Consider the following 23,930-nt stretch of genomic DNA (forward strand, 5'->3'; position numbering starts at 1 on the left):
TCCAACTCCTGGGCTCAAGCGAGTCTCCCACCTCAGCCTCCCGAGTACCTGGGACCAGAGGCACCCACCACAACACCTGGCTATTTTTTGGTTGCAGCCGTCATTGTTGTTTGGCAGGCCCAGGCTGGATTCGAACCTGCCACCTTGGGTGTACATGGCTGGCTCCTTAGCCACTTGAGCCACAGGCGCTGAGCCGCCTCTTTGTTTTGCATACGGTGGAGCCCTCTTCCTAGAATGTCCATCCTATCCCCAACTGCCTGGCAGTCTCCCCCTCACCCTCCAGGCGCAAATGTCAAGCAGGCACAAATAGTTTTTCCCATACTCCTCCCAGTGTGCCCACCCCATTTGGAACACACAGTTTTCACAACAGCATTTACTGCAAAGTAATAAGCCTTATTTTCAGCCCCTTTGTGGGTGCCCCAGACCTGGCACAGAGCTTGTTTGCTCAACAAGTACATAAGGCTCCCTGGAGAGGGGTTCAGGAGAGAGTGGAAGCCTTCTTCACCCAAGGGTAGTAGGAAGCACTGAGAGCACAAAGAGACTCTTGGGACCAGGCCTCACTGTTCTCTTTTGTAAAATGAGAGTTAAATTATCTATTCTCGCCCCACCCCCATGCAGTTCTAGAAAGACCACAAAGTAATTCATTTATAGCAAGTATTAAACCAGTGTGCATCTAGTCTCAGGAGCCCCTCAGGAAAATAGAACACCTAGCACCTGTTCCCCTGGAATATGGGAGCACAGGGGTCCAGGCAGGGGTAAACTCTCACACTAGCCCTGTCTGAGCCTCAATCTCTTCCTGCCTCCACAAAGTAGAGATAACACCCCCTTCTCAGGATATTATAAGGATAAGTATCTGTAAAATACCAGAAAGCTAATGGCACTACCATTGCTACCTCTGTGACTACTGTTATTTTTACTCTTATTATTCTGAAACTCCTTGCAACTTAAAATTGCCATCATAGCCATTAACTTATTTAATCTTCATGTGAGACTGACACAGCATGTGTGACTATTCCCGTTTTATAGATGAAGAAACTGAGGCTCTAAAGGAGTTATTTTTTTCAAAGTCATTCAACTAGTAAGTGACATTGGCAGGACTATAAGCTAGATCCTGTAACTCCTACCCTCTGGGTTAACAGGGTAGATGTGATGTGGTGGAGTTAATGGGAAAAAGTTTTTGCACATGAACTTTAAGATGGCCCAGTAGTGATAGATTTGGCTGGAAGGCACAAAACCAGCAAAGCAGGCACTGGCACAGTATGGGAAGCAGAGGAGCCTAGTTGGCCCTTGCAGAGATGGGTCTGGCCTGGGAAGGGGGCCACGCTGCCTATGCAGATGGCCCTGACCCCATCTCAAGCCCAGGGTGATGGTCAGGGTAGGGTCTGGGGACAGGGGCCCCTGAGGCCATGTGTTGAAAGGCTGAGCAGGTCAAGTTGAAAGACCACAGAAGGAATTTCTTCCAGGTGAGGCAAGGATATGAGGAAGTACTCTGGCAGCTAAAAGCCAGCAGGGGTGAGCTCATTCCTTACTGTAAACTCCTGAAGTATAGTGCAGGTCCAAGAGTTAAAAGCATAGGGTCTTCGTTTATTTACCTGTGTAACATTGAGCAGGTAACCTAACTTCTTTGTACATGTCCCCTCATCTATAAAATGGGAATCAAGCCCCCTCATTCTGCTAAAAAGGCTGAAATGAAATTATGACCATGGAAGTTCTTTATAGACTGTGAAGTGCTACAGAGTAAGTTGTGTGTGTGCTGGTCCACAGTGAGAGCACTAACGCCTGTGGCCTCATCCCACATGCCCCAGCCTCTACTCTGACCTGAGAGGCCCCTCAAGGCTCCCAGCCTTGATCCTCAGCCACCCTGCCAGCCACACATACTGGAGGCCCACCTTCTCCAGTCCTTCCTAGCTGCCTCCATTTTTCATTCTGTCGGACTCCATCTGCTTGGCTGTTTTTCTCTTCAGTATTATTAGAAATATCCAGAGTTGTAATTGTTTAATGGTTGGCGTTTTACCTGTTTTATGGGGGGCCCATATCAAGCCCACCCCAGACTCGTGCCCTGGATCTGGCAGAATTGGTCAGGGACAGCTGTGCAGTGGAGTCTGCCTGGCATTATAAAGAGCTCTCTCCCAGGTGCATTATTAGAAAAGAAGGGGGAAAAGATGGCCCCAGGCATAATTCAATTCCACATTCTCCGTGGTATTTTTTGTACTGCACAGCCCAGCAATGTGCAGCTCTTAGAGGGCTGAGATGCTACGCTGAAAGAAAAGCCAAGATCAGAACCTTAGGGACACAATACCCTGGGGAACCCAGTTCTTCCCAGACCACCTAGGGGGATGCCTGGGTACATCTGCCTCTCCTGAAGCCTGAACACAGTTCATGCTCAGCTTCTTGCAGCCTGGATTCTCAGTTTAGCCAACTTTTAGAAGAATATGCCTCCTTTCAGTTGGGAAGGGGGTAACCCTCACCCCAAAACACATAATCACTTGTCCACACGTGTGGACAACATAGTGGACATAGCATCCACAACAGTCTAGTCTTTGCCATTTTACTACAGTCACTTTCCCAAATATCCCTACCCCCAGCTCCCTGTTTGTGTCCCAACACCAAGGACTCTTCCCTCAGCCAGGCTCGGACTTCTTCCCCTTCATCTCCAGCATTCAGGTACCTAAAATTTTGCAGGTTCCCCTTATAGCCAACCCTTCCAGGGAACCTGGGTCAGTTAGTTTAGAGAAGATCAGGATTCTAGCCCTGGGGAAAGGCTGGACTGTTTTTCCCATTCTCTTTCAGGATGCTCAGATAGCATCTTCTGGGCAGCCCAAGTGGGTATCTGATGTCCGTGAGGTTGCACAGCTTCCATCTGTTCCTGCTGAGGCCAGAACTAGAAAGAAAAGTAGTGCTTAGGTAGCAACATTAGAGGTTGAGGTGAGAAAAACCCCAAGCATGCAGCTGAAATCCTAAAACAGGTATTTCAGACCTTCATAATCTGAATCCATCCACCACTACTCTTTGTTCATTCCTGTCTGCATCTCTATCATGGCCACCGCCAAATCCTGCCCAGCCTCCATAATCCATCATCAGTTCCCCCTTTTCCAGGGAGCCTTCCCTGACCTCTGCAGTCACTTCTTTGAAACCCAGTCACACAGTGTATAGCATTCAGGATCTTGGCACCTCAAGACCAGCAAGCACATCCCTAAGACTGTCAACTCATTCTTGATTGACTAGGATTCCAGGTTTTATCCAGGCCCTTTGCTAATCTTCCCCCCAACACTCTGGGGACCAGACCAGACATGCCGGTCCATCTGCAGACTGAGTTTGACATTACACAGTGCTCTGTCTCCTTCCTGCTGCTGACTGCCATGCTTCCATTAATGCAACCCAAATTGATAGACACTTTTATAAATAGCCGTATGTGATTTTAAAAAAGAGGACAGGTTTAGAGAGAGAAGCAACTCTACCATCTACTGATTGGGTGACATGGCCATGTCTCTTTATCTGTTGCTTCAGTTTCCTGTTCAATATAATGGAGTTGACAATAATACTTCCCTTTCAGAGTGTTTGAATAAATACATTATTGGTGAATTTTCTGATTTTAAGTAACATACAGCATTTTTTTTTAACTGTTTTAGAGATAGGGTCTCACTATGTTGCCAAGACTAGCCTCAAATGATCCTCAACCTTTGAACTCCTAGCCTCAAGTGATCCTCCCATCTCAGTCTTCCAAGTTACTGGGACTACAGGCTTGAACCACCACACCCAGCTTTACCTCTTGTTCCTATACTTGAGTGATCCTTCTGAGCCCAATTCTCCCATTCTATAGTAAAGCACTTAGTTTTCTCACTTTGAATGCATAGCCCTTGATAACATACTTCCTCTCAAAGAGCATGGGTCAAGTCTTGTTCTAGCAGAGTTGAGTCCCCAAGGAAACTAGTACAGTTCTGTCTTACTCCCCACACTTCCCCCTCCTCTTGCTGCTGGAGGTCATGGTTAGCAGAGATGCTAACCAAATGGCTTACCCCTTCCATGCCCTGAGCTGCACACTGCCTTTGATTTGTTTCCAGGAAATGCATTTGGCTATATTTCCACTTCCTGATCTAGACAGTAAACCAGACATTCATTTACCCAAATAGGAAAGACCCCAGAGCTCACACCCCAGATCCCCAAGGCCCTGCTTGGGGGCTTCTTCCTCTCCTATTTGCATAGGAGGCAGGCCCACACTCCCACCATGATAAGTAGATGGTAACCAGTGGGTGCTAAAGTTCCTCTTGAATTCTCCTTCACCAATTCCCCCACCCCCCTTTACTTCATTCACCATCCACCCGCCTTTCAGTTTCCCTGGCAACGCTGAGTGCTCATCCTGGAAAACTTTATCCGAAATCTGCTCTGGGCAGCTTTCCAAATCCATGCTAACCTGATTAGGTGTCTCTAGGGGCCTTGCCAGCTAATCAGATTAGGCAGCACTAATGGTAGTGAGGACTTTGAGTGGGCGCAGAGCAGTAAAACATATTGTATACTTAGTGATAATTATCCTGCCTTTTGTGTCATTGATTTATCTGCTTCCCTCCCCGTCTGTGTGTTTGGCCATAGCGATCCGGAGGAAGGAGAATGGCTGGTATGATGAAGAACACCCTCTGGTCTTCCTCTTCTTGGGATCATCTGGAATAGGTAATTGGGAACAGATCAGCCAGTGGGGAAGGAGAGATGGGGGAGTACTGGGCTCAAGCCTGGCAGCCTCAGTTGCCGTGGGCCAGAGCTACATGACCCCCCTCTAGTTCAACTCCTAGCTCTAAAAACAACTTCCTCCAAATTACAGAGTCCCCAAGAAAGAGGACTCTGTGTTTTTTTACCATCTATTCTGTTATCAAGAACTGGAATTATACCTCTCCTTCTAGAAGCTATAGTACAAAGACTATTTCATCTGGAGGACCAGGCCCTACAGTACCTGTTAGCCCTGGTCCAGCCGTTGCATCCATGGAACCCCACCCTTCAGGAACAATTGAAGCACCTCTTCTGCCTAGCATGCCTTCCATGTTCAATACAGCCTAACTTTAAGAAGTAAAAGTGCCAGGTGCATAGTGCCTAGATGCATAGTTTCAGATGCATAGAAAAATTGGTTGTAGTAAAATAAGTTAGGTGTATTTCTAGCCAACTGGACTAGATTATCTGAGGCGTTCTCACCTTCTCACTCTTGGCCCTCACAGAGCCCCGCTCTCTTCCACTTCCTCTTTAGTTGCCTCCTCTTTCCTTCCCAGCATCTTTTTGGGCTTCTCCCTTGTATATAGAGACCCAAAGTTTACCACCACCTAACTACAATACTATAGAACCTTAAAACTTCTAGACTAGACAGTGACTTCCAAAGGCTTTACCATCATACCAAATTGCTCTTCAGAGCCACCATTTCGGTACTGTCTTTCCTTCTTTACGTTATGAAGAAGGGCTGTGAAGCCAGTGAGAAGTACTCTCCCTCCCTCCCAGCCTCTATTTGGCAAGTGATTCCAGGGCCTGGCTGAATAATAGGACCATGAGTATGGAAAGAGATGTAGGACGGTAAGCCAGGAGGTCAGGGCACTCCTAGGAGAGGTAAGGTTTGGGCTAGACTCCAAAGGATAAGTTGGCCCTGGATTGTAAGAGCCAGCCTCATACTCTTAGGATTCTCTAGGATTCTGCTACAGAGAAAAGGCCTCAATCTCCATCCACAGAAAAATCAAGATATAGTACAGATTTTGATTCTAGTCCCAGCTTCATCATGAACTCCTTAGGTGACTTTGAAAGAGTCGCTGACCCTCTCTTGAGCCTCAACATTCCCATCCATAGAATATATTCTTTCCAGTGTTTATGCATTTTAGTATTCTTTTTTTCTAGCAGATAGTCATCTGGTTCTAACCCAGCTCCTCTCCCTTCTTTCTTATCAGGAAAAACAGAGCTGGCCAAGCAGACAGCCAAATATATGCACAAAGATGCCAAAAAGGTAAGAGCTGGGACCTAGGCCTGATCTGTAGGCCATGGAGACCTGCTATCTCAAAAAACCTGAGGCTCTGAATCTGGAAATAGCCAATCAAAAAGATGGGCCCTGGCCTGGAAAGCAGGCCTCAGGTCTGGCCCCAAATTAACCACCAGTTGCTCCAGGGATCCAGGAATTTGAGCAAGTAATCCCACTTCTTTGTGCTTTAGTTTCTTCTTCTATGAAATAGGAATAGCATTCTTTGCCCTGCCTAAGTCTTGGGGCTCCTAAAAGAACCAAATAAGATTCACCCACACAACATTTTCAAGCATCTACCCTGTGCCAGGTGTTATACTAGATGCTGTTTAATAAGACACTCACCCAGCCCTGGAAAGCTCAGGCTGGAGAGGGAAGCAGCTTTAGGAACACACCATTACTGTCCGGTGAAGTCAAGGCTGTGTTAGAGAGAGTCTTAGAGGCTGTAAGAGAAAAAGTAGGTTAAGAAGATGGCTTATGCCTTCTCACCATCCTGCATGAACTTTTAAACATTTTGTTTTTTCACAAAGTCTCACTATCTCACCCTCAGTAGAATGCTGTGATGTCACAGCTCACAGCAACCTCAAACTCTTGGGCTTAAGCGATTCTCTTGTGTCAGCCTCCCAAGTAGCTGGGACTAGAGGCTACTACGCCTGTTAGCCCTGGTCCAGCCATTGCATCCACGGCCCACCACAACACCTGGCTATTTTTTTGTCGTTGCAGTTGTCATTGTTACTTAGCAGGTGCAGGCCAGGTTTGAACCCACCTGCCTTGGTGTATGTGGTTGGCGCCCTAACCACTGAGCAATGGACACCAACCCTAAACATAGTTTTTTATTCCTCAAGCCTATGTGCCTATAGTCCTCCTTCCCCTGTGGCTTAGATCCCTAGATCTCTAGAGGAGAGAGCCATCTGCATCCACTATTTGTTCACCATTGGGCTTACCCAGGCCTGCTCAGTTTGACTTTCTAGGCTGACAGAAAGTGCTTTCAGGCTCGGCGCCTGTGGCTCAAGTGGCTAAGGCGCCAGCCACATACACCTAAGGTGGCAGGTTTGAATCCAGCCTGGACCCGCCAAACAATGACGGCTGCAACCAAAAAACAGCTGGGGGTTTTGGCGGGCACCTGTGGTCCCAGCTACTTGGGAGGCTGAGGCAGGAAACTCGCTTGAGCCCAGGAGTTGGAGGTTGCTGTGAGCTGTGGTGCCACGGCACTCTGCCCAGGGGGACAGCTTGAGGCTCTGTCTCAAAAAAAAAAAAAAAAAGTGCTTTCATTGGCAGTGCCCACAGCTTAGTGGGTAGGGAGCCAGCCAAATGCGCAGGGGCTGGCAGGTTTGAACCCGGCTCTGGCCTGCCAGACACCAACTACAACAACAAAAAAATAGCTGGGTGTTGTAGTGGGCACCTAGAGCCCCAGCTACTTGGGAAGCTGAGGCAAGAGAATCGCTTGAGCCCAAGAGTTTGAGGTTGCTGTGAGCTATGACATCACAGCACTCAACCAAGGGCAACAAAGTGAGACTCTGTCTCAAAAAAAAAAAAAGAAAAAAAGTACTTTCATCAAGAGTGCAAACCTCAGAGAGAACAAAGCAGCATTTCTACTAAACCCAAACCTCCTGTCGGTCTTCCCACTGTTCAGGCTAAGATACCCCAGCCCACTGCCGGAGGTTGCCCAGATGCTCTTGCCTATGAGGCCACTTAGCCTTGGGCAGCCACAGAAACAAGGTAGCTCAGACAGTGTCCCTCTGAGCCCCCTCTCTGCCTAATAACTGACGGCTTCTAAGCCTCCCGGGCTCTGCCAGTAGCTGTGTTGTGCTTCAGCCAAACCCAGAGCAAACCCACTTGACAGGCAGGCAGGCAAGGAGCAGCACGCAGCTGCTAATATGCTCCAACTGGAATAGCATTTTTAAGACAATTCATCAGGTTGGCAGCGATTGAAACAATTAGCACTCTGGAAAGGGCCATAAAGTAGCAGGACTATTAGGGAAGATGCAGTTACGGGCAGGAACCACCTGATTAGGGATGAAGAATTCTGAGTGGTTTAATTTTAATACTGTCAGAAAGGTTAATATTTAATTACAAATTATAATCTCCTTATCCAAGCTCCCTTCATATGTCTTCATACACAGTGGGAGTAGAAGGAAAGTATCTGCTCACTTGCTGCTGTAGAAAGGAGAAGGGGCTTATTAAAAGACTGATAATGCGTGTAATTTTTTAGTTGGCCCATCTAAATGGGAGACAGATTTACACCAGAGCAGGATGTCCTAAAGGTGTGATGAATGGCATCTTCTAATACTTGCCTCCCCTAGACGGAAGCAACACCATTATCCCTTGGAGGGAGTGGACTGTGGTGGACAAAGCTTTGGAGCCACCCATTCCAGTCCAGTTTGGCTCAAATTCCAGTCCTGCTTTGTACCAGCCATAGGCAGATTATCTTACCCCTCGAGCATTCAGCTTTTTGCCTCAAAGTAAAGCTATCCAATCCTGTATCTGAGGTTATTGTGAACAGGTCAGGTAATATGAGTTGCATCTAGCTCAGGAACACACACACAGTAAGTCTACTCTCTTGACTTGTATTTATACATCACCTCATACTTTCCTCAGCAGTACCCGATCTACTATCTTATTTGATCCTCTGAGGAAAATATTAATAGCATAGATGATAAATTACCCACTTTTCACACGAGAAAACTGAGCCACCACAGCATTAAGAGGCTTGTCCAAAGTCACTGTTAGGAGAAGAAGTAAAACTAGAACCCAGTCTCTCAACTTCCCATTCAATACCATTGTTCTCAGTTGCCCTTGGAGGCTAGGTTGTAAATTTGTTGGTTTGTTCCCATTTCATATAGGAAGATGAGAGGTGTAAGAATAAATCCATGTATTTTATTTTTTAAATCATAACTAGTGCTTCTGTAAAACTTCTACCTGTACGAGCTCTGTGGGCCAACTAGTTACAGAATCTGTACTTAGCATAGACATTTTCTGGCCATGTGACAGGCATATTTGAGACTTATCTTCAAAATCTGAGAGAGTCTTAGACTTTAAGCTATCTAACCAGTGCACCTGACATCTCCGGGACCTAAGGAGTGATGTATGGAAAATGTTACATACAGGGCCCATGTAAAATAGGCTTTTACCAAATAGGAGCTTTCTTTCATTTGCCTCTCAAGATGGCTGAAGAAGTGAAATGAGCACTGGCATAGGAGTCCAGTGACTTGAATTCTAGTTATAGCTCTATGATCCTTAGTTTCCTCATTTGTGAAGAGTCACTAATAACCTCTAGACTTTGCTGCCTCGCAAAGCATTATTTGCACATTATATATATTTTATTTTTTAATTTTTTTTTTTTTTTTTTTTTGAGACAGAGTCTCACTATGTTGTCCTTGGTAGAGTTCCAGCATCACAGCTCACAGCAACCTCAAACTCTTGGGCTTAAGCAATTCTCTTGCCTCAGCCTCCCAAGTAGCTGGGACTACAGGTGCCCACTACAATACCCAGCTATTTTTTTTGTTGCGGTTGTCATTGTTATTTAGCTGGTCCAGGCCGGGTTCAAACCCACCAGCCTGGGTATATGTGCCTGGCACTCTTTCCACTGAGCTATGGGTGCCACCCCACATTGACATAATTTCTTTCTCAGATCTGCCTTTGAGCTTAGTTTCTTCTCTGTGTGTTCTTCCTCCCACATTGAGCAGCTTTCATCACTAAGGTTATCAATCCTTGAGAAACAACTTAATGGTGTCCTGTGAGCTCATCTCAAGTTAAAGTGATGCAGCCCAAAAGACTTGCTTTTACAATGGCAGTAAGATGAAGGGAGGAGGAGCAGGTATCTGCGTGCCTGGGTTCAAATCCCAATTCCACCCCTCTAGGTGGAGTTGGCCAGAACCTTTGTTTACATCTGTTTTCTCATCTGTAAAATAGGTTCAATAAGGAATTCTATCTTGTTGGATTATCAGGAGGGTTAAATGAGATAATATAAAAAAATCTTAAACACCATTCTCAGTACATAGTAAATAATCAGTACATGTTGGATATTGCTATTATTTTTGTTGCCTCACTTTGTAGATAACCCCAAATTAATCACATAAAACTAAAATGATTCCAGCCAAGAAAATCAAGCCCAAAGACTTGTTCAAAGTTACATAACGTCATTAGCAGAACTAGGATGAGAACCCACGTCATTTGACATAAGTAAGCACTAGAGTCTGTACTGTACTCCCTGTATCCTGATTGACATCTGGGCACAAAGCTCAACCCCTTCAGGTGAAGACTGCCAAGAACCCAGCTGATTGGGAGAAAGGAAAATATGAGGCAGCATAGCGTAATGGCTAAGAACACAGACTTGGAGCCAGATTGCCAAGCTTGGGTGACCTTGGGCAAGTTATTTTAATCTTTGACTTAGTTTTTTCATCTGTAAAGTAGGGATAACAATCATTACTTCATAGACTAACATATGTTCTAAGCCCCTTTAGCTTGCTTAGAACATTTTGCTAGGCACATAGTAAGCACCCAATGAATGTCAGCTATTAGTAATTAGAAACCCATCTTGTGGATTCCAGCTCATTGTTCCCCCTGGGCAACATTCCCTTTTTCCTCACTGCCCTCCTCCCACCCTTCCTGAAGCCTGCATATCTCTTGGCTGAGCTTCCTGGGGACCCTCCTGGAATAATGCTGGCTTCTGCCCCAAACCCCCTGATAGCAGTGCTTGCCCCGTGTGACCTTAATAACTATTCTAAGCCCTATCCCGCATCTTGGATCAGGTCCTCTCATCAGGCCCTGTTGAGGCAGGAAGAGGAGCCAAAGGCCTGTGTTACAACTGCAGCTCAAAAGGGTGGCATGTCCACAGCCCACAGGATAGAACCCCAGGGCTTTTCCCACCACCCTGTACCTGAGGTACAGAGTGATAGGGCAGAGAAGGAACTAAAAATACATGACTGAGTGAATTTCTGACCAGTGGCCAAGCTAGCTACCCCTTCTGAGGTTCTCAAGATCATGCTGTCATCCCAGTTCTCAAGAGAAGCAGCATTCAGTGTGTGCTGTCCCTATGTTGGAAGCATGCGTCAGTAGGACAAGAGCTGGTGGGGGAGGGGGTAGACCTGGTCTGGCTGGATAGATAGGGCACCTGTGAATGCCCTCATAACTCCCCAAGCAGTTAATTCTTCATGAAAACGAGTGGACCTTCCACATGTGCTAACTCTTTAAGTCACACATATTAGGTATTTTCTTCCCCTGGGGTTAAATATGGCACTTAACTCCAGGGGGCCACTTCTTTAGAAATCACCTCTAAGCCCAATGGTGGAAAGAAAAGGGCTGCAAGTACCATTATGGCTATCTTTTAAATGAAATGAAGAAGTGTAAGTTTAAAAATGTATTCATTTTAAAGAAAACTAAAACAAAAGGACGTGTGCCCCACACACATTTACAAAGTTGCAGGGCACTAAAGAACCATCTGGGTATTTATTGCTCGTCACAGTTCACTTTGCTGATGATTGACTTTGTCCATGTCTGCACCACTCGGAGGGGTGCTCCTCAAGGACACCATCTCATATGTAGGTCCAGTGCCCAGCACACACAGGATGCCCTCAGGAAATGTGGGATGGATGGGTGTGTACCTGAAAGAAGACATTCTGAGTCATATTTAGAAGGTCAGAGACATAATTTGGCTCTAGAAAGGTAGAGAATGAGGGATTCATGTGGAAGGTAAGTGGATAGAAAAGGAGGCATGTCCTAAGAATGAAATAGATCTTGGGTTGATGCGGTTTGAAAGCGTTGGGGATAATTGAGATGTTCCCACCCTTAACCTTTCTCTCTACCTTCCTACCCCCAAATGGACTTGGTGCCTCTTGTTTCCACACAGGGCTTCATCAGACTGGACATGTCTGAGTTCCAGGAGCGACATGAGGTGAGTGAGAATCTATGGTAAAGTGTGCTTTGGAGGGCCTGTCACCCTGACTGCCTTGGTATTTCATATAACTTGTCATTTGAGTCTTTGGGCTTCAGATAATTCCAGCAGCCTGGGGATTGTCCTTGGGCACACCGGTGTGCAGCAGGGCCACTGATCTGTTGTATAAGATTTCTTTGTAGAGGCTCGGCGCCTATAGCTCAACCGGCTAAGGCGCCAGCCATGTACACCTTAGGTGGCGGGTTCGAATCCCCAGCCCGGACCCGCCAAACAACAATGACGGCTGCAACCAAAAAATAGCCGGGCGTTGTGGCGGGCGCCTGTGGTCCCAGCTACTTGGGAGGCTGAGGCAGGAGACTCGCTTGAGCCCAGGAGTTGGAGGTTGCTGTGAGCTGTAATGCCACGGCACTCTACCCTGGGGGACAGCTTGAGGCTCTGTCTCAAAAAAAAAAAAAAAAGATTTCTTTGTAGAATAAACATAAAGAAGATCTGTCATCCTCCCATCATAGCAGGATTCTGCCACACCAGGAGGACACGATAGCTGACTGCCCTTGTAGAGACAGGCAGTCTTAACAGTATAGAAAACCACCTTCCCCCAGATGCCCCATACTGGAAACTAAAAGCACAGAAAGGTCTTCCTAGAATGTTCCTTCCTTCTCCTAGGTGGCCAAGTTTATTGGGTCCCCACCAGGGTACGTTGGCCACGAGGAGGGTGGCCAGCTGACCAAGAAGTTGAAGCAGTGTCCCAATGCTGTGGTGCTCTTCGATGAAGTAGACAAGGCCCATCCAGATGTGCTCACCATTATGCTGCAGCTGTTTGATGAGGTAAGAGTCAACTCGGACCAGGATGCAGCAGGGGGACACCTGGAGGTGTCAGGGCTGTGATCAGCAGAAAGCACGGGCCCAGAGGCTGTCCAGTTATGCCTCAATTTGCTGCACCCCACATGTGTACATTTAGTCCTTTAGCAGATGGGACTTAGCCTCTCTCTGGACCAAGACCCGGGTGGGGCACTTAAGGGGAGACCAGTGCTGCCCAAGAGTTGAAGTGTCGTGGCTGCCTAGGCTGATTGCTCGAGAGACATAGGGGGCAGAGGTTCTGTGAGAAAGACACCTGAATTTTTAGTTCCAGCTTCACTCCTGACTGGCTTTGTGGCCTTGAAACGTCACCATCTCTAGATATTGGGGACCTCAGGTAATAAACAAGGAGGCTGGATCAGATAAGCTCCAAGAGCCCTTCTGATTCAAACAGCAATTTTCCCTGTGTGTCAAACATTGTCCCCACCAGTTCTTGATAATGTTCATACTTTTGCTGTTACTGCTAATGACGAAATGGAAATGCCCTGGCTCGTGGAACCCTTTTCTTCTGAGGAGTTCTAGGTTCCTCACAAACTGGACAGTCCCTCTGCCTCCAGTAGAGATAAGCTCTAACTGGAGAGAAGTCATCTCTGTTCAGTACATTCTACATACTAGATTTGTACTAAAGGGTTTACTGACATTATCACTAATAGCCAGGTAAGGTAGAAATTATCTCATTTTTTATAGATTCAAAGAGGTTATTAATGGGTGGCACCTGCGGCTCAGTGAGTAGGGTGCCAGCCCCATATACCACAAGGGTGGCGGGTTCAATCCCGACCCCGGCCAAACTGCAACAACAACAACAAAAAAAAAAATAGCCGGGCATTGTGGCAGGCGCCTATAGTCTTAGCTACTTGGGAGTAGCTAAGAGAATCGCCTAAGCCCAAGAGCTGGAGCTGAGCTGTGACGCCACAGCACTCAGAGGGGACAAAGTGAGACTCTGTCTCAAAAAAAAAAAAGAGGTTATTAATGACATGCCTAAGGCCACAGAGCTACTGTGTAAGGAGCCAAGATTGGACTACAGATATGGTTGATCCCAGAGCCCAAATTCTGCCCTCTGTACTACACTGCCCTGAGCTGGGTGAGGGATTGCTTGTGGTCCTGGGAGAAGATGACCTCTGCATTTTCAGGGGCCCTGTCCTGTCAAAAAGAACACAGAGATCCAAAGGCTGAACCCATAATGAGGTCTGTCTTCTCCAAGGCTGTGGCCGCATTAGCCAGCATCTAGCCAGATGGAGTCCAGCCCACCTTTCTATTTAGCCTCCTCCAGTCCTGGGAAAATGGGAAGGTGGCTTCCTTCCCATGTCACATGTGGCACAGGAATGGATTCCCCCAGACTAAACAGTGCATTGGATTCTAAGCCAGGAAGACCCAGATCCAAATCTGTCCACCAGCTGCCTGTTGCCTTCTACACGTGGCCCAGCATTCTTGCCCTGGCCCTATTTTGCTGCTATCTTCCCAGGGCCTCAGCTTCTCCCAGCCTCCTGGAACCCCTGCTGAGGAAGAGGCCAGTTCTTTAGGGGTCACATACTCAGTTACTCGCATGTGTACTCTGAGGACTCCACTCCATTCTAGCCTCGAAGTGGGATTCAGGTGCCCAGATACAAGCCTGCCCGCTGGGCGCTCTCTGCCTGGTAGACAGGTAGGAAGGAGACATAGTAGTAGTTGGCAAAGTGCCATTCGCTGTTCTAAGAAATTCATGACGTATTGATTCATTTCATCCTCCCAATAGTTCTCCAAGGATAGTTATCATTATCGCCTTCATTTAACAGATATGGAAACTGAGGTTTATAAAGTAAGATTAAGTGATTTGCCTGCGGGCACATAGCTGGGGAGGGTGAATGGAGGATTTGAACCCAGGCAGCCCAGTTCTAGAGCCTGCAACTTAAATGGCTGCCACACAGCCAGGGCCAAGAGAGAGAGGTCAGTCTGCAGTGAAGTGCTCAAAGAATGGGTGCTCCCCACTCAGGGAGGGTGAGCATAGCAGCCTGTTTGACCTCTGCATGTGTAAAGAGGTACCCCTGATGGCATTCTCCCCTCCAGAAAGAGGGAAGGTGGCTGCTGACTGAAATATGACCAGCTCCATCTGGGAGGTGTTTACAGCCCCACGTATGAGCCCTGTCCCCTCCTTCACTGCTTCACTCCTCTGACTGCCCTTTAGGCAGTTGATAGTAACTCCCTGCAGCTAGCACTACCCCACACACACCTGCTACAGTTTCTGATACTCCAGTTCCTTTGACCGAAGCTGCCATCCGAGTTTACTTGTCCAGATATATGCAGATATGCTCCTTGAGGACAGGACTTTGTCATGTTCACTCCAGCCAGTCCCTGAGCCTGCAAAGTCCGAAGAATTCCCCTGTTGACTTACTTAATCCAACAATAATTCAGCAAACCTTCAAAGGATGAGTGAGTGCTAGATGAACAGAATGGAATAGGGCCAGCAATAAAAACCTAATGTGCAGAAATGTGGAGCATGAAACAGCCTGGTAGTCTCAGGGAACCATAGCTGGTCAGCACTGCTTGACCAGCAGGGAAAGTGAAGACAGCATGGTGCGGATGAGGTGAGTGAGGTAGATAGTGCCCAGTTCAAATGGCAGGGACAGGAATGTGGATTTCTCCAGCAAAGAGTAAGGAACCTTTGAAAGATTTTTTTTTTTTTTTTTAGACAGAGCCTCAAGTTGTTGCCTTGGGTAGAATGCCGTGGTATCACAGCTCACAGCAACCTCCAACTCCTGGGCTTACACGATTCTCTTGTCTTAGCCTCCCAAGTAGCTGGAACTACAGGTGCCTGCCACAACGCCCAGCTTTTTTTTTTGGTTGTAGTTGTCACTGTTGTTTGCCAGACCCAGGCTGGATTCAAACCCACAAGCTCAGGTGTATGTGGCTGGCGCCTTAGCTGCTTGAGCTACAAATGCCGAGCCCCTTTGAAAGATTTTAAGCAAGAAAAACATGGTCAGATTTTTCCCAACAAAACTCCTACAGGCAGCTGTGTAGAGAGTGGACCAGCAGGGAGAAGGGGCCCCAGGAGGACACCACTGGGGAGCCCAGGCTATTGCTGACGAGGCAGGAAGCTGAAGAAAACCACTAGGAGGAGAGAAGAAGCCAGCGGTGATCAGTGGTCAGGTTTCTGGCCTGAATGACCAGGAAGCTGTAGGATGAACAGCAGATGGGAGAAGAGGGCAAGGCACTGTGGTTTGACATTGCTGAAAGCAAGATACCTACAGGACACCCAGACGGAGATGTCCGAGAGGACATTTGTCAGTTTTACGAGCCTAGAGCTTAAGAAAGGTCTGACTGAAGATAGCAATTCCAGAATCATTCAGCGCAGAGAGATTAGAGGAAGCCTCAGGAATAGATGAGATCTCACCCAGGGAGAGAATAGGGTACAGGAAGAGGGAGCTGCAAACAGAGGCTCAGGACCTATCAGGGAAGAGTCACTGGAGAGATAGGAGGCAAACAGAATGCGGCTCGTTTGTTTATACATGAGGCACTGTCTGGGCCATGGGGGCACAAACCAAACAGAGGCAGGCCCTCCCTGTCTCAGCATTATGAATGAGTATGGGAGACAGACAGCCAGGAGGCAGCTCAGTCCCTTGTTGTAGGTGCTGCACTAGGGATAAATAGCAATTGTCAGGGCCTGTGAGGGCATCTAATCCAGGCTAAGGGTAGAGGGAAGTCACCCATTCCACCCAGCCCAGTTCTCCTAAGCCGGGGCCCTGAAAAGTAAGAACTCTATTATAGACACTAACACCAAGCAGGACTAATGCCTGGACTGCAGAGCCTACAGCCCAAGGCAAGAGTCCCAGGAAGATACTGGTCCCCAGGAAACCCACCCATTTCTTCTTCCTTCAACAGTTTATACTTGAGACAATGGGAGAGTAACCTTATAACCTTGGGGTGAGCATTCAAGCCCCACCTAGCATATACATGCTCTGGTTGTTGGTAGGAGGTAGGACAGGGATAGCTCCCTCTTTGGGACACCTCTTTATTGCCAAGGAAACTGAGAAGGAGATATGAGTGCTGAAAGTCACCCTTTGGGTCAGTTGTGCACTGCACCTGCTCCCCTTGCCCACCTGGGACCCATCCTCAGGCTCAGTTATGAGCAGAGCTTTGATCTCTTAGAATGAAATTGCTGCTGGGTTATTGCTCTGGCCAGTACAGCGGTATGTGAACTCAGTCCTTGGGGATGAGCTCTGCGAAGTGAGTGTGGAACATACACAGTATAATATGCACATGCTTGGATGCGTCACACACAGTCTCCAAAACTAGAATTGCTCTCAGTGGATTCTGTTGTATTAAAACCTATAAGCAAAGGGTAAAAGTGAAAAGCTGGTGGCAAAAGCTCAGGAACATCTACTTGCACCCTTGTTTCTCCTTTTCCCATCCCAAGGGAGGAACAGGAAAGTGACCAGCTCTAGGACCTGGATCACCAGGCTCCTTGTGAAAAGACCACTGTGGAACTAATACTTTCCCAGAGGCCTGTGCCAAAGGCCAGTGTAAAGCAAAGCTGGAAAAGGCACCGAAGGCAGTGGGTGTTTAGTTGATGCACATTCCTTTCTGCTTTGTCCCTAAGGGACAGGAGTGGGTTTGCCATTACACTGGCTTTAAAAGCAAGGGCTGACCCTGAGACTGGGGCAAGGCCCAACATCACTGGCTAGGCAGGAGCCAACAGGCAGAGGTCAGGGATCTGTCCCTAGAACTATGTTTCCCACGTTGGCAGGAACTATGCTTCTGTCTGCTTCCCAGAAGAAATCCCAGGCAAGTCTGCCCCTCCCTAGCACCTGTCCCAGATGCTTCTCTCCAGTAAGGATCAAAGGTTGCAAACTGAATTGGGCAGAATTCTGAGAAAATTTTATTGAGAGAAGAAAATGAGGTCTTACTTAACCAGCACCATTGGTATGACCTCTGTAGCCCAGTGCAGAGGGAAGAGCATGGGTTCTACAGTTAGACAGCTCAAGTCTCAGCTGTACTGTATTCTAGATATGGCACCTTGAACAAGTTACTGAGCCTTTCTGAGCCTCAGTTTCTTCATAAGGGCCATAACTATACCTAACCTCTGAGAGTGGTGGTGAGAATTCAGGCATTCACCAAGCAACTGGGAAACACCTACTCTGGGCCAGACATTGGTCTAGGATACAGTGATGGGAAAGATCTAGTCTTTCCCCTTGAGGAGCTACTTTCTAGTTGTAGTAAAATACTGCACAGAAAACACTAAGCACAACACCTGTTAAGAAAGTAAAAGTACCCTATCAGTGGTCACCATTGCCACCATCACTTTCTCTCTATAAGTCCCTGATCTTTGCTGTTATAAATGATGTAAAGTGCTATTCAGCAGTGGTACTCTTCTTTTTTTTTTCTTTCTTTGTCTCAAGCTGTTGCCCTGGGTAGCGTGCCATGGTGTCACAGCTCAAGCAACTGCAAACTCTTGGGCTTAAGCGATTATCTTGCCTCAGCCTCCCAAGTAGCTGGGACTACAAGTGCCAGCCACAACACCCAGCTATTTTTTATTGCAGTTGTCGTCGTCATTTAGCTAGCCCGAGCTGGGTTCAAACCCACCACCCTCAGGGCATGTGGCTGGTGCCGTAACCACTGTGCTATGAGCGCCAAGCCAAGCAGTGGTACTCTTTTTTTTGGTGGGGGAGTACAAGATGTTTATTAGGGATCAATCCCAATGAAAGTAAGGCAGAAGATGTAGGATTGGGAAGGGGAGATGAATTGCAATATAAGTCTGCCAAAGCTTGAGCCAACCTGGTGTGAAGCTTTGAAATAAGTAGAACCCATTCCTGTATTCTGTGTCAGACTGAAATGGTTAACTACACTCCTGCCTTGCTCATTCACCTTAGGAAGACCATGACCTTGGGTGAAGCATATCTTTGTAGCCAAGGCAGACCCTCAAGGAACTGATATCTGGAGGATGTCTGCCACCATATCCCCTAGGCAAAATGTCCTTACTGGAAGGAAAAAATCTAGATGGCATATCTCTGTATCTCTACCACAGAGCATATTCAACCCTAGTACATAATGCAAAACTGGTTTTCAAAGTAGTTGTACCATTTGTAATCTGACCTGCACCATATGAGAATTCCCATTGCTCCCCATCCTTAATAACTCTTGTTATTATCAGTCTTTAAGAATCTTAGTAGCTGCATAGCACTATCTCACTGTGGTTTTAATTTGCATTTCTCTGATAGCTATTGAATTTGAACACGTTCTCATACAAAAGTTGGACAATTTAAGTTCACAAACTCATCCTACAAAAAGTGCTACATACCCCATTGCTGAAATCACTGTGGTCTAGGATAAGTTCACTAACTTAATTGTCCGACCTCAGATGATTATAATCAGTGGTGCTCTTGAGGTTTGCTGCATGGGTGGAGCTCTGACCTAACTGGCCCCAGAATGCTATACTCGTATAGGTCTTCTGTCTCTTCTCTCTTCTCTTCCTTTGTTTACTCCTTTTCTCTTTCTTTGGCATATTAGTCTCCAGTATAGATACCTCTTTCTTTCAGTTCTAGAAAAAGTTAAAGATTCCAAGTAAACTTTCCAATGTGAACAGGGAACCTTATTTTCTGTCCCTCTCTCAGGCCAGATGGCAGCTCCAGAGATTGGAGATTATGCCTGTTTCAGTATATTATATCTGCTATGGTAATAAGCTCTAAACATTTGCACAGCACAGTTTACCAAAGATCTTTTGGCAGTATGACCACAGCTAGTCCTCACAATGGCCCCATAAATACCCTTCTCTGAACTCCTGCAGCAACTGTGCTTTCCTTTATCATCATACTCGACATCCTCACTTGTCATCATTTGTTTCCTGGGTCTCACTGCTTCTCTAGACTAGGAATATGCTGGAGGCACAGTGAGTCTCCACTGTTGCCCCAATACAGAGCTTGCTGTGGGCCTCTAGGAAAATGTGTTGGGCAGGTGATCTAATTGCCTTCTGGATGCCAGAGGTAGTTGGGTGTCCTGAAAGATGCCGGAGAGCAGGTACAGCCGGGGCAGAGAGTTCTGCGGTCCAGTGCTCAGAAAACCCAGAGGAGGGAGCCACTGCTGGGGCTTGGAGGAGGCACACAGCATTGTGGGGAGCCAAACTGAGACTGAGATTGCTCAATCTGCCCAGGCTCATGGCTGCCTGACTGTATAGTCCCTTTCCTTCCCAGGGTCGGCTAACAGATGGAAAAGGGAAGACGATTGACTGCAAGGATGCCATCTTCATCATGACCTCCAATGTGGCCAGTGAAGAGATTGCACAGCATGCACTGCAGCTGAGGCAGGAAGCTTTGGAGATGAGCCGTAACCGTATTGCTGAAAACCTTGGTATGGTGGCTGACCTGAGCTATCTGGGCCAGTAACCAGGCCACTGGCTCATCTTCTGGGGGCAAGGATAGGATTTGGGGTCCTTCGCCCCAGCGAAGGTCCTAGTAGTAGGCAGCTTTATCTCTAGCTGACACTGAGCAGACACCATATCAAGTAACAGTGGAGGAAAGACAAAAAGAGACATTATCTCCACTTCCTCAACAAAGCCCCAAGTCTATTGGGTGATAACAGGGCTCCAGACATGGTTAGACAGAGCTACACCAGATTGAAGGAGCCAGGATCTTAGGGGACTAAAGAAATGCACTCTCAACAAATAGAGGTACTTTGGTATATTGAGGGCACAGCAGATCAAAAACTATAGGCAGGCCATGTGCAATGGCTCATGCCTGTAATCCTAACACTCTGGAAGGCTGAGGTGGGTGGATCACCTGAGCATTCCAGTTCAAGACCAGCCTGACTAAGAGTGAGACCCCATCTCTACTAAAAATAGAAAAGTTAGACAGGCATTGTGGCAGGTGCCTGTAGTCCCAGCTACTCGGGAGGTTGAGCCCAAGAGTTTGAGGTTGCTGTGACTATGATGCCGTAGCACTCTACCAGGGTGACCAAGTGAGACTCTGTCTCCAAAAAACAAAAAAGACAAACAACTATATGGCAATGGGCACAGCCTTTTCCATCCATCTGAGGCAGTTTCCTGCATGGATAGGCCCTACAGACTGCTAAAAATGAGGAGCACATCAGGCAGGAGGCGTTATCTGTCACCTTTCTGTTCAGGGTTGAACCTTCAGCCCCCTTCCTCCAGGTCAAAACCAAAGTCTGGTTTTTTTTTTTTTTTTTGAGACATTATCTCACTATGTCATCCTCATTAGAGTGCTATAGCATCGTAGCTCACAGCAACCTCAAACTCTTGGGCTTAAGAGATTCTCTTGCCTCAGCCTCCCGAATAACTGCCATAATGCCCAGCTGTTTTTTTGTTGCAGTTGTCATTATCGTTTAGCAGGCCCGGCCCAGGCTCAAACACACCAGCTTTGGTGTATGTGGCCAGCGCCCTACTCACTAAGCTATCGGTGCAGAGCCAAGAACCAAAGTCTTGGCCCTGACTCATCTCCTCCCTCTCCCTCCATCACACAACTCCCACCCTAAGAGCTCAAGGTTTTGTGGCACATGAGAGCTGGAAGGGCTTCAGAAAGCAGTACCTTGTCAAACAAGGACACCAGGCCAAGGCCCAGAAAGTCGTAGACCTTGTCCAGGCTCACACAGGCAGGGGCAGGAACAGGGCTCTTTTTATAGGTAGCACTAAGCAGCAGGCACAGCCCCCACACAAAGCTAAGTGTGGGAATTAAGCAGTTTATGATTCTTCCTCCACAGGGGATGTCCAGATTAGTGACAAAATCACCATCTCAAAGAACTTCAAGGAGAATGTGATCCGCCCAATCCTGAAAGTAAGAGGTCTTTCTTGGCACTTCTTGCTAGACCCTAAGGTTGGAGGAATGTGACTTTAGCCATTCTGAAGATATAGAAGCTCGCTCCCTTCCCCACTGGGGTCCAGTAATTTCCCTTTCCCCTTTTGGTCACTGAGCTCTCCTCATCCCCAACCTGACCCTGCAGGCTCACTTCCGGAGGGATGAGTTTCTGGGGCGGATCAATGAGATCGTCTACTTCCTCCCCTTCTGCCATTCGGAGCTCATTCAACTAGTCAACAAGGAACTGAACTTCTGGGCCAAGAGAGTAAGAGTGGATTGCTTATGAGTGGGGATGGGTATTGGAATTCTGGAGCACTGGACTGGGAGTACCCCCGTCTCCCAAAAGGTGGAGCATGGGCCAGTGGCCTTGGGGGTATGCAGTCTCTCCCAGGCCTGGCCTCAGGTGAGAGTGGTAAGAGATGGAAAGTACTGGGCACACGCACAGGCATTTCTATCTGACTTGTCCCAGGCCAAGCAAAGGCACAACATCACACTGCTCTGGGACCGTGAGGTGGCAGACGTGTTGGTCGATGGCTACAATGTGCACTATGGTGCCCGCTCCATCAAGCATGAGGTGAGCACAGGAGCATGAGAGAAGTAAGGTACCTCCAAACCCCCCTGACAGTGCCTCCCAGACCCAGTCCCTGGGCTGCCAGCCTGTCTCTCTATAGTCAGGCTGCTGGAATTGTTCCCACCCAGCGTAGATGCCCCTTCAGAACCAAAAACATAAGATGATCAAGTAAAACCCCTATCTAGGTTCTGAGCACTGTGGCTCACGCCTATAATCCCAGCACTCTGGAAGACCAAGGCAGGCAGATCACCTGAGCTTACGAGTTTGAGACTAGCCTAAGCTAGAGCGAGACCCTGTCTCTAAAAAATAGCCAGGTATTGTGGCAGGTACCTGTAGTCCTAGTTACTTGGGAGGCTGAGGCAAGAGAATTGCTTAAGCCCAAGAGTTTGAGGTTGCTGTGAGCTATGATGCCACTGCCCTCTACCAAAGGCAACAAAGTGAGACTATCTTAAAAACAAACAAACAAACAAAACCCTGTCTGAAGGGTGGCAAAGTGAACCCTCCCAGAGTAGGAAATGGCTGGGGGCCTTAGAAACTGACATCATTGAGCCTTTAGCACAACGAATGCTATAAGCTAAGTGTTGTTAGCCCTACTTTGCAAATGAGATAACTGAGGCTCTGAGAAAGTCCCTGACTTGCCGTAGCAGGAAGTGATAGAGGCTGGGCCCAGGCTGAGGCAGTGATGACACTTCACCTACCACCACCTGCAGGTAGAGCGCCGTGTGGTGAACCAGCTGGCAGCTGCCTACGAGCAGGACCTACTGCCAGGGGGCTGCACTCTGCGCATCACCGTGGAGGACTCAGACAAGCAACTACTCAAGAGCCCGGAACTGCCTTCACCCCAGACTGAGAAGCGTCTACCCAAACTGCGGCTGGAGATCATCGATAAGGACAGCAAGACCCACAAACTGGACATCCGGGCACCACTGCACCCTGAGAAGGTGTGCTACACCATCTAGCATCTGCCTCCCTGCCTACATGTGCCCTTAACATCCAATAAAGGCCCCCTAGCTGTGGCATGGCAACTGACATATCTTCCCCTTACGCCTCTCCCTCTTCTCTACCCAGCCTAAGGCCTGCTTACCTCCTCACAGCCCCTGGAAGACCCCTCCTCCACCCAAAGTCAGAAGCAGGAATTTTGCGCTTGTCTGGCTCCTTTGCTGTGGGCCTATAATCTGCTAACAAGTCCCTATGAGAGGAGCTGCCTTTTCACCCCCTTTTAGACAAGGAGGAGGGAGGAGCCTTATCTCTATCTTTCAGCGTGATCCCCATACCACTAGTCTTTGGAGCTTTATCATGTTCCTGAGAAGCTCAGAAGTATGGCAGCTAAGAAAAGATCAGGCTAGAAGAAGACAGGGACCAGGCTGTGACCTGCCACCCTCTGCTGGCCCTCATGCAACTCAGTCCCCAGAATGTGTCCACTGGGAGTAGTGGGAAAGTGCACAGCCCCCGGCATAGATGCTTCTGGAGTTTAGTCTGTAGCCCTTCGTTCTATGCCCTAAAATTCTAAGAGGAAGTGACCCAATACCCCCTTTCTACTGCCATACTATACCCACTCCATGTTCTTCCCCCCCCCTCCCCGACATCCTGGAGTCGGGCCAGACCATTTTTCTCCAGGCTTGGGGACTAGGCCAGTACAGGGCACCTCCAGAAGGGGACCTGACGCATTCATTACCCCACCATGCTCTGGGTCTGAACAGCAGTCCCAGATGACCAGGCAAATTTAGCACTTTGGGGCCCTTTAGGAAACTAGAGAAGCTGCAGGGGAGAGATCATAGGATTGGGCCTGCTCCCATGGCCATGTAGTCTGCCTCAGCCTTAGATACTGGGAAACTGTAGGGGAGAGATCATAGGATT

The 23,930-nt window shown here is 47.8% G+C and overlaps 1 protein-coding gene across 2 annotated transcripts in view; it reads left to right on the top strand.

Moving 5' to 3' along the window:
* Positions 1-23,104, top strand: part of CLPB (ClpB homolog, mitochondrial AAA ATPase chaperonin) — a 164,203-nt gene extending 141,099 nt beyond the window's left edge. For both annotated transcript variants that reach the window (XM_003780927.3, XM_003780926.3), the window contains 9 exons: positions 4,588-4,665; positions 5,913-5,968; positions 11,826-11,870; positions 12,534-12,695; positions 19,886-20,042; positions 21,408-21,481; positions 21,648-21,767; positions 21,972-22,076; positions 22,784-23,104. In XM_003780927.3, coding sequence (XP_003780975.1) covers positions 4,588-4,665; positions 5,913-5,968; positions 11,826-11,870; positions 12,534-12,695; positions 19,886-20,042; positions 21,408-21,481; positions 21,648-21,767; positions 21,972-22,076; positions 22,784-23,032 — 1,046 coding nt within the window. In that variant the 3' untranslated portion in view covers positions 23,033-23,104. The remainder of the gene's footprint in view (positions 1-4,587; positions 4,666-5,912; positions 5,969-11,825; positions 11,871-12,533; positions 12,696-19,885; positions 20,043-21,407; positions 21,482-21,647; positions 21,768-21,971; positions 22,077-22,783) is intronic.
* Positions 23,105-23,930: the final 826 nt, after the last annotated feature.

Source organism: Otolemur garnettii, unplaced genomic scaffold, assembly GCF_000181295.1.
Source record: "Otolemur garnettii isolate 467f Iridium unplaced genomic scaffold, OtoGar3 scaffold00001, whole genome shotgun sequence".
Taxonomy (NCBI): domain Eukaryota; kingdom Metazoa; phylum Chordata; class Mammalia; order Primates; family Galagidae; genus Otolemur; species Otolemur garnettii.